The 10,768-nt window shown below is 53.2% G+C and overlaps 2 protein-coding genes across 2 annotated transcripts; both read right to left on the bottom strand.

Moving 5' to 3' along the window:
• Positions 1-2,161: 2,161 nt before the first annotated feature.
• On the bottom strand, positions 2,162-4,686 carry LOC144157919 (uncharacterized). The gene has a single exon (XM_077688634.1). It carries the CDS (start codon positions 4,412-4,414, stop codon positions 3,212-3,214), a length of 1,203 nt encoding a protein of 400 aa, XP_077544760.1. The 5' UTR covers positions 4,415-4,686; the 3' UTR covers positions 2,162-3,211.
• A 972-nt stretch (positions 4,687-5,658) lies between these two features.
• On the bottom strand, positions 5,659-10,068 carry LOC144160048 (uncharacterized). The gene is made up of 2 exons (XM_077691668.1): positions 9,137-10,068; positions 5,659-5,800 (listed from the first exon to the last, which is right to left on the bottom strand). Exons 1-2 carry the CDS (start codon positions 10,066-10,068, stop codon positions 5,659-5,661), a joined length of 1,074 nt encoding a protein of 357 aa, XP_077547794.1.
• Positions 10,069-10,768: the final 700 nt, after the last annotated feature.

Here is a 10,768-nt window from a genome sequence, read left to right as displayed (position 1 = left end):
GGAATTTGCGCTCGGTTATTCACAATGCGGCTTTGCTGTACACAGCGGCATGGCTTTCAACGAGCACGCTTTTTCAGATCATAAACATTAACTACATACGGGAATATGCCGTTTAATATGTTCCTACCGTTAATATGTTGTTAGCAAACGCGTGCTAATGACATATTAGTAGAAATAAAGAAGAAATAGGTGTGGGCCCGTCATGTATTGCGAAGGCAAGATATAGGTTTGTCATTAAGAGCAACAGAGTGGATCCCAAACGAAGGCATGCGTGGCAGGGGACGGCAGAACGTTAAGTGGGCAGATGAGATCGAGAAGTTTGCGGTGATAAATTGGTCGCAGTTAGCACAGGAACGGGGTAATTGGAGATCTACTGGAGAAGCCCTAGCCCTGCAGTGGGCGTAGACGCGCTGATGATAATGGTGACGATGGTATACCGGAAGCCCTCGAGTGCTTTGAGAGAGAGAGAGAGAGAGAGAGAGAGAGAGAGAGAGAGAGAGAGAGAGAGAGAGAGAGAGAGAGAGAGAGAGAGACAGAGAGAGAGATACAGAGAGAGAGAGAGAGAGAGAGAGAGAGAGAGAGAGAGAGAGAGAGCTTTTATTTTGGCACAAGTATTCTGGAGTTCACTGCATTTTTCAGAAAGGAACCAGGTTCATTTTTTTTGGAAAGAATACATGCACGCCATTCATGAATTTTTCCCAGGTTTCATACATTGTAAGGATAGCAAACAGAGTTCATATAATTAAAAAAACTGCACACTCGTTTTTACCTAATGCTTGGGACGAAAGTTTTATCTCTAAGCTTCCAATACAGTACTTCTCAAGCTTATTGGTTACAGTTATAAGCATTACGGTAACAATTGTATGAGCATTAACAGGAAAGTACATAGTTTGTCCGTCAATATCAACTGCGTTTCAGGGACCGGGAGTGTGTATTATTAATTAAGTTATCTTTGAAATCGCTCCGAAACAGATGAAATGGTACGCGTGAGCGGAAAGAAGAAGCGTAAGCGACTGGGAAATATTCTGTATATTCACAAGGTGTCGCACAATACCAAAAAAGTGGCCATCGCAAAAATTGGGTTCTCCGCACAATGCAGGCTATCCCGCATTTGTGGTTTGAATAAAAACCGAAACCTAGTATTAGTTGCACTACTTTCATCGCTAAGTTGACAAAATGCACAATGTTTTCGGCCGCATACCTTTGTCACGAGTAGATTGTAAAAAGGGACTCTGAGTTGACATTTGATTAAAGGAAGATGAAGCCTTGTCAACGCGTTAATGTGGGCTAGTTGGTTTGAACCGTGAAACATGGTTAAGTAGCACGGTAGGGACGGGACAAAAGTAGAGACTAGTAGGACTAGCGATAGTCCTGTGTGGTATCTACCTTTGTCCCGTCCTTACCGCGCTACTTAACCATGTTTCACAAGTCTGAAGATGAAGCACCTGCGACATTAGGTGAAATGTAACCCTGCCTGCTCTATTCCGAGGGGGTGGTTGCTGCCTCGTTGTTTTTATTTTACGGAGATTAATTGTAGAGGAGCCACAAAAGTCGAGATAATTGATTGGAGCATATTATTACTATAACATGCTCCCAATCAATCACGGTGTGTATCAGCCTGATCATTATTAGGGAAATGGGTGGCTAGGAAACACTTTTTCGAACGCGTCATACGCTGCGGCTTTTATGCCGTATGTTGTATGTGTGACGTATGCGCCCTTGGGTTTTTATCTACCACCCTTATGTTTCAATAAGCTAAGTTGGAGTACCAGCGTTGGTGGTTGTACAACTGCTTGCCTCTTGTGCACGCGTCTTCAAAGCCTTCGATCCGCAGTTTTCAGATCTATGTACCAACTGGCCGATTACAAGACTTCTAATCCAGGTACGAAAAAGGACCCAAATAAAGTTATTTGTAACATATTGATATGTATTTATGGGTACCAGACTGCGAAAAGGAGTGCAGCACATTAGTGAAAAACGGTGGGACCGGACGGTGATTGAAGCCGGACTCTCGCGTGAGAATGTGCGAGAAAAGCTTCTAGACGATGCGGCAAGAGTAAAAACCGATATGTACAGCGGTGTGCTTAGAAATACGCTACGCGACAGCTTATTCTGCACTCAACAGACGATACCTCTAGTATCGCATATACTACTGGCCTTTCAAGTTGCAGAAGAGCTGAAGAAACAGCTTTAATACGTCAAACCCAGAATCACGTTATATTTTAAAATTACAAGCAAATGTCCACAAAGAGTCTAGGTGAACGTTACACATTCTGTCAGGTGCAGGGGACAATAATAAATTCAAGAGAGAAACTTTTGAAACAAGAATATGTTTGTATAACCCGAAACACAAATCAAAATCACGCAACGGACACTAAAGAATAATAGGGAACAGTAGAAAGCTAGACAACACGGCAGAAACTAGCGAAAATGCGGCACAGCAAACGGGTCAGAGTTCAACAAACGGGAAACAGCCAAGTTCGGGAATTGAACAAAGTCACAATACTCGTTCGCTGCTCGAACGAGGTTGTCCCACACGTCCGAGAAGCAGCGCCGTGGTGTTACGGTGTTGCGCTGTCCAGGCGACGTGTCGTGGCCCAGCGGTACAGCGCGCTCCGAGCTCCCGTCGCGTAGTTACAGACGGAGCTCTCTTGGGGTGTCGTGGTCCTCTACCGATGCCCCGCAAGGCGACTTTCTTGCGGAGGAGATGTCCTGGAGGTTGTGCCTGTGGAGGACCTCTAGGGGTGTACGGCACGGGTCCGGTTACCCTACCACCGAATAGACCGGTCACTCTCCACACTTCTCAGTCTCTCTTCTTCCTCTGTTTTTTTTTCCACGGGATTTCTACTCTGTCTCCCGCCGCTGTAGCTGGCAGCTTCTCATTCGCCGGTGGCCGGCGCGAGCTCGTGCCGTACTCGCAAGCACTTCGCGCCATTGACGTGTTGAACTTGGCGCCACGTGCATTGTGTCTTCTTCTTTGTCGTCGTTTTTTGCGTCTTTTCGTCTCGTGCTGGTCCTTTTTCCGATACAATTTCTTCGCATAACAATTCCGAAGAGGGGAGAACAATAAACGTGGTCACCAGAGTGTCAGGTCTTCCGCAAAGAAATTTGCAAAAATACATCTAAGGAGGGGCTGAAGAGGTATCGCCCCCCTGTTATTGCAGTTTCTTTTCTAACGGTGTCTCGTTTGAAAAATAAGATGACTGCGCCATCATCTTTTAAAAGAAATGAGCAATGTAATCTTTCCATCTCTAACATATCCCAAGCGTTCGAGTTCCTCGAAATTACCTAGAAATGCTTCCTGGAATCCGAAAGCGGCGGCACGGGGTTGCGCCTGAGACTTGTCCAGCGTGACATTAGCTTTTTCAGGGTAATCGGGGTGCTTTACATACACGTTTGCCTCGGGGGATGCCGAACAAGAGCCTTCTTTGGTTGTGCCCCATTTCAAGCATACTGTTAGTCTCTGTACTGAGCAATAAAGCCGCCCATATGTAGCCACCTGCAAATAACTATCTCGACGGTACCACTGAGTAAAAAGGAAGACGAACTTCTCAGACTTGACAACATCGTCAATGTTGGTAATACCTACAACATAACCGTCAGCTTCGGTTCCGCTACTCCTCATGAGTGGTGGCATGACTCCTGTGCGTGCAGAGAATAAAGGAAACAATGGTACATATTCGACAACCGGTTGCTTGAGTTGCTGCTCAGCACTAGTGCGCAGCAGTTCCAAGTAAGCGTGCGAGTCACTGGCTATCAGTTCCAGCTTTCGGAGAATGTGTCTCTTCTCCAGCCTCCACGGCATCTCGTTAGCACTTGTCGCTCCTGCATCACCTGCGGCGCTGGTCTCCCCGTGAGAAATTGTCCTCAGTTGAGCAGAAAGCTGACGTTGTTGAGACTGAAGATCCTGCACTGCTCGAGTGGTCCTCTGCTCGCGCTGCATGCAATCGCAAGAGATTCTTTCAATCCGGGTGGTGACGTTTCGGGCCTCTTCCAACACCTCGTTCATTTTGCTCTGAAGCGCTGGCAAGCGGTCCTGGTAAGGGTTCCTGATAAGTGTCTTCAACTCCTCAATGCATCTTTCGATGTAATCAGCGCTAACCACCACACCTTGACGCATTGCTGGTTCTCGGGCTGCCGACGCCGGGGCCGTGTCGTGGCATTCAGCCCGGTAGTGGCGTGGAAGTTCCTGCTGTAGTACGGGGCAATTGCAACGCGGGCATGTCACAGCGTGGAAAGTGCATTCTTGCTCGTAATGGGCCAGGATGGCTTCAAGTGTGCCCATGAAAGTACATCCACGAGCCTCGTTCCAGCAGCAAGCCTTAAAGCAAAGAGAAAAAAGACACGTAATTGGTATAAAAAATTGGGAGGGTTGCATAGTGAACAGATTAGGGTGTAGTACAAAGTCTTCCATCCACCAGTATTTCCTTTTTAGTAACCTTAGTGTCTCGGGTCACGTTTCAATGAAATATATCAACCATAACGAAAACATGGTTGAAGGAAAAAGTTATCAACATGCTAATTATAATTTCCTATCGCTACCTCGAACAACCACTTCGAGAGGAGGCGGTTGTGTGGTTTACTTGTCTACTGCAATTAAATTTAAACTAAATGACATAACGGAAACCAAACGTCAATACAAAATGATGTTTGTCGAGCTCGATGCAGAGATTACAATCGGGGTGATCTACAGGCCGCTTGGCTCTCGAGTACAGGTTTTCCTAAGAAGGTTATAAGAAATATTTCGACTCTTTGCTACCATGAACACAAAAGTGATCATTTCCGGTGATTTTAACATTAGTACAGCACATTGTTCAAGCGCTGATTATCAACACTTGTTGTCCTCATACGGCTTTGAAAACCACACTACACACCTTACTAGAGTAACTGACGTCTCTTTGTCATTCATCGATCACATTCTGTCAAATGTTTGTCCGGACGCAACAGAAGCGGGCGTTTAAGTTTGAGTACATATGAGTAGCCTAGCAGGCAGCTATGGTTGGCTGTTAAGTTTCATGCGTTGCTGTGGGCTCGGAATTCAGGTTACCTGCGGGTACGGCACCAATAGCGACCTGCATGATCGGTTGGGAGGCAGGGGGTGCCTGATTTTTTTTTTTTTAGTCTCTTGTTGAATTTTCATGACCCTAAGCACTTGCTGTATACCAAGTTTTCGCGGCTGGGCGCGTGAGTGATAATTCACTGGTGAGGTCATAAAAAAGGGTTGTCTTAACTTTTTCTCCTGATGAATCCACTAACCCTGGTATTCTGAGTCCTTCCTCCACTTGAGCCTTGTGGGCCTGCTCTCTATGGCATGCCCAGGAATGAGGCACACTGCGGTTGCGTGAAAGAACTCTTTACTCACATCCTCCAACGCGCTGTCGCCCGTCCGGGCATACACACACACACCAGCCAAGAACACTCTCTCCCTCCCCAGTCCTAGTCCCCGCGCGCGGTTCTCCTCTCACTCCACCGCCCGCTCCTACACGTCCACTCGCGCCATCCCTCGGGCACCGGCGAGGAGGGCAAGGGAAGGGAGCTCGCGACGAGGGGCTCCGGGCAACACCCTCTAGGCTAGAAGGTGTGCCAAGGTGCTCCCCACATCTCTCCCCCCCTCAAACACGGGGTACGGGTCCGTCAATGAAGATCGTCCTCGGGTTCCTAGCGCACGTGGAACCGGTGGTCGGCGCCCGGGGCCGCCCTGTGCACATGTGGGTGGGCTGGCACCCACCGAAGTGTGGCAGCATGCCGCTCTGTCGCCATCGTCCCCACGTAGGCGTCCGCAGGAGCGCATTCTCGGGTGCTGGGCACAGGAATCCACGGAACGGCCAGGATCCTCTCGACAGCGCCCCGGTGTCCCGATCTCCGCTGCTCGGCGCCGTAACCGGAGGCGCCGCGATGAGCCCGGGGCAAACCCGGTTGACGGGCGCTCGTAGAGGCTCGAAGCCCCCGAACGAGCTGTAGGCTCTGCGCCCACCTTCGCCTCCACGCCAGGGTTACAGCTCCGCGAGGAGCTCAGCAGGCCTCCAACCCATGAAGAGTACTCCGCCGTCGACCAGGAGGCGAACCGCAGCCGCCTCGCATCTCCGAAGGGCGGCAGGACCACCCGGACCGTGGCAACAGCTCCCGGGTCGAACCAGGAAGGCCCTCTGCTCGGCAGGCCCGGGCCAGACTCGCAACGCCCAGGCACGAACGTATCGCCCCGCACCACCAGGCCGGTGGCGCGAAGCTCCCGGGTCGCACCGGAAGGGCCCGCTGTCGGCAGGCCCAGGCTGGCATCGTAACTGCCATTGATTGATTGCAGGGTTTAACACGCCGACGCAACGCAGGCGATGAGGCGCGCCGTAGTGGAGGGCTCCGGATTAATTTTGACCCCCTGGGGATCTTTACGTGCGCCGAAATCTCGTACACACGGGCGTTTTTGCTTTTCGCCTCCATCAGAAAAGCGGCCGCCGCGGCCGGGAATCGAACCCGCGACGTTGTGCTCAGCAGCGCAACGCCTTAGCCACTGAGCCACCGCGGCGGGTCATCGTAACGGCCAGGCACAAAACCACGCCCCGCACCACCGCACAGGTGGCGCGATGAAACTTGAAGCGGTGACTGCTGCGGGTTGCTCCGTGGTAGAACCACGTGAGACCCGGACCATGGGGGGTAGCCACTACCGCACCCTCACGTCGTAACGATGGGTGCGAACCCTATCGCCGGCCGTTCTGTCCTCAGTAGCGGGACTCCCACCTTCTGGTTCCGCTACCACTTGTTGAGATCGCTAACGTGCTTGAGATCGCTAACGTGCACAACGGCCTTGAGATCGCTAACGTGCACAGGACCCACCAGCTCGTCGCTTTCAAGCGAATGCATCTCATACGTGAGCAGAGTCGCCTGCGCCGTAATTCTGTATGGCCCTTGCCATTTGTGTGCGAGCGCTGCAGTGAAACCGCGTGCAGCGTTGCTGGATGGGTGTGTTCTCCTTAGCACTAGGTCACCGATGTTGTACACAAGGTGACGACGGCCTTTGTTATTACTGCTCGGCTTGCTCCGTGCGCGCCACGTCGAGGTTCTCCCGAGCCGTGTGTTCCGCTGCCCAAAGGCGTTCCCGGAGCCTAGCCGCATACTGCGACAGAGAAAGGGCGTTACCCGCCGCCGCGTACAGCAGTGCATTTTCCATTGGAAAAGCGATCTCTCTACCGAAGTTTAGGTAACCTGGTGTCAAACCCGTTGACCTATTTACGGTAGTCCTAGTCGCGAAAGCCAGCTCAGGCAAACGCGCGTCCCAGTCCTTATGCTCCTTGGTTGTCGCAACCAGCATGCACTTCAGGTTCCTGTTCACCCTCTCAGTGATGTTGCTCTGAGCATGATAAGGACTCGTTTTCCTGTGCCAAATGTGCAGCGCTCGACAACAGTCTGAAAAGACTTTGCTTGTGAAATACGAAGCATTGTCAGTGATCAGGTCGGAGGGGAAGCCGAAACGAGTGAATGTCTCCAACAGCTTCTCTACGATCCGCTCCGACGCTAGCTTTCTAAGGGGAAACAACTCCACCCACTTAGAAAAGTGGTCCGTTACAACCAGGATGAACTGGTTTCCTCGCGCGGATCTTGGGAGGGGTCCCATTACGTCACACGCTACAATCTGCCACGGGTAGCTGCTTTCCACCGGCTTCATGAAACCCACAGGCTTCCCAGCGCGCGGCTTCGCTACCTGGCAAAGAGGGCAAGCGCGGGAATAGCTCAGCACGTCTCTCCTCATGCCTGGCCAGGTCGCGACACGGCATAACTTGTAAGTCTTACTGCCGCTGCCATGTCCTGCCAGCGCTGAGTCATGAAAGTACCGCATGAACCGTTTCCTCAACTTCCTCGGGACCACGACTCTAAAGGGGGATGAAACCGCCTCTTCGTCGTCCAGTTGGGGAAAGTAGCGAAGTAATAAGCCATTGTCGCCCAGCAGATACGCGTCAAACCCCTCAGCGTTACCGGTGCAAGCTACGCCACTCGCTAGCCTTTTCAGCACCCGCTGGCACAGACCGTCTGCTTTCTGGGCCTCAATGAGCTCTTCCTTACTCACTACCTCCCCCCAAGACAGATTCCTTTCTGCCTCTGTTCTCGGGGGGCGAGAAATCGTCGCTGCGAGGTGCCGCTTCTCTTTCTCTTTGCGGCCGGCCTCGACTCCTCCGTCCGGACCTCTCCTCCCCCTCTCGGGGCGGCGCGCGCCACCGATGAAACCGCTCAACTCAGTGCGCGCGCTCTCGCCGCCTCCTTCCGATAAGGGGAGCAAACTTTCCGCCAACATTCGGCGCTGATCATTGGATCCTGAAAAAGATGCGACGACCGCTTCTACATCAGTGCTCATCTTTCCTGACGCCTCTCCCTGGCCTTTCACAGCGCAGTAGAGTTTATTTGCCCCGTGCGGTTGTGAACCATGCATCGGCGCGTCCGCGAAAGGAAAGAAAGGGGGTTGCGGCCCGTACTGATAGCCATTCCCCCCCTTGTCGAGCACAACACCCTCCCTCGAGAGGAAATCTCTGCCCAGTATGACTGGAACAGACAAACCAGGCAAGCAAACAAAACGCTGTCTGCGCTTTCTGCCATCAAAAGCGAGCGTGAGTCTCACAGCTCCGTCTGCTTTTGCCGAACCCGCTGCTAAGCTCAAGGGTGTCTCAGCGGGCCTGACCCGGATTCTTCTTTTCCGGCAGGCTTCGAAGATTTCGTCCCCGATGAGAGAAACCGTCGAGCCCGTGTCGACCAGTGCAAAAAGTGCTTGACCGACTAATTGCACTCGCATGAATGGGGCAGACGAAGAGGGGTCTCCCTGCGCCCTGCATGCGGAGGGGGCCAGTTGCCCGTCGACGCCAGCTTCGGGGTGCCCTGGGGGCTCCCTCGTGCCCCCTCTGTCTGGCCCCCTCTTCTCGCTCTCCGCCGGCGACGACGAGCCACCGCCCTTCACCGTCGCCGGCGATCCGAGTTTCCCTGCGTGCTACGCATTTTCTCGGGACATTGACGGGAAAAGTGGCCAGGCTTGCGACAAAACCAGCACAAACGGGCCGCTTCGTCCTGCTGCCCCCTTCCTACGCCTGCGCTGTTTCTTTCAGGGGAGTTTGGATGGCCGCCATTCGCTTCCCCTTGTCCTCGAAAGCCGGCGTTTTGCCGAGGGGCCGATCGGCGGTCTTCCAGCCCCGAACGGCGCCTTTGCTCGTAGAAGTACGGATCTAGCGCCCTGAGAGTGGCGGAGTTCCCCACTGCAGTCTCTTGCCTCACGGCCATTGTTTCGGCCTGATGGGCGCTAGGCACCGGCGCTCCTGACCAAGCGCAACCCGGTTCGAGCGATTCTCCGGGCCTCGGCGGCAGCCTGTAGCGCAGCTCGGCGAGCAGATCCGCCTGAACTATGCGCGCTTCCTGTGCGAGGGCCTCGAGGTTAGGAAAACTCCGACCCCGCAGGTGCGGTCTAAAACGCGGGTGGCATTGCCTGCACACCCGTGCTACTTTGTCCGCGTCGGCTGCCGCTGGGTCGGCCCGTTCGTAGAGCTCCTGCATCGCCCGCACGTACTCGAGGAGGCTCTCCTCAGTCTGCTGCGTGCGAAGTGCAAGCTCGTCCCTCATACGGTGTTCGTAATCGGGTGGTAGGAACTCCTCGCGGAATCGGTCCTTGAAATCTGCCATCGACGTGAACGCCGGCTGGCAGCGCCTCCACCGCGCAGCGGTTCCCACCAGTGCTACGGGCAGGACTTGCCTCAGCACATCCTCCTCCGATGCGCCCAGCGCCGTTCGGTAGGAATCGAGTTGTTGAAGGAACTCGTACACCGATTTCGCGTCACCGTAGCCGGAGTATGAGGGGACCTCAACGTTAAGGCGCGGCCGCGAACCTGACGCTACTGGGGCCGCGGCGGGGGCCACCGGCGCCGAACCGAGCGTTCGGGTAATCTCCGCGAACATCGCGGTCATCTGCCTCATCATGGAGGCGAGATCAGCGGACTGCGACTGCTCGGCAGCCTCCCGCACAACGGCGTCCGCCGCCGCGTCTTCCCTCGAGCCCTGCGGGCTCTCCTTTTGTGCCGTCTCACTCCTTGTGGTCGGGGCCATCGCGAGCGAACTATGTCTACAACGCCAAACGGCACACACACCGGTACAAAACACTCCGCGCTAGCTACTTACGCAATGCGACAAACAAACCACATTCGGAAATCTACAACGGGAACAGAGGCATCAAGACAATATATGACGAAAACTCAAGCAAACACACATCAAAATACGAAAAAACTGCAATAGGCCTGCATCAGAATACACGAACGACTTCTTCTCAAGTGCTACATACCTTCCTACAAGCCTACAAGACGCCACGTATATATATACCCACGATGTAATGTAGTCACTTAAGCCGTTACACAAACACAGAACGAAGAACGCAAAAAAACAAAAAAACTTCAGGCTTTCGCATCTACCGTGAAAACTAAACTAAGAAACCAAAACACCGCCGTCCAACTGATTTACCATACATGCATCTATACGGCGGAAAGGTCCGTGAAGCCTAGTGCCCAAAATGGCGCTTCCTTTCCGGAACAAAGGAATGCCGGCTCAAACCGCAGTGGGCCCCTTCCCGGCAGCCTCAGAGAGCAAATGTCCACTGGTGGGCTTGACATCAGCCCCACGTTCGGGCGCCAGATGTGGGCCTGCTCTCTACGGCATGCCCAGGAATGAGGCACACTGCGGTTGCGTGAAAGAACTCTTTACTCACATCCTCCAACGCGCTGTCGCCCGTCCGGGCATACACACACACACCAGC

This window comes from Haemaphysalis longicornis, unplaced genomic scaffold (genome assembly GCF_048455015.1).
Source record: "Haemaphysalis longicornis isolate Haplotype H1 unplaced genomic scaffold, Haemaphysalis longicornis Haplotype H1 scaffold_10, whole genome shotgun sequence".
NCBI lineage: Eukaryota > Metazoa > Arthropoda > Arachnida > Ixodida > Ixodidae > Haemaphysalis > Haemaphysalis longicornis.
The sequence above is the reverse complement of the archived record's forward strand: the minus strand, read 5'-3'. Positions and strand labels throughout refer to the sequence as shown.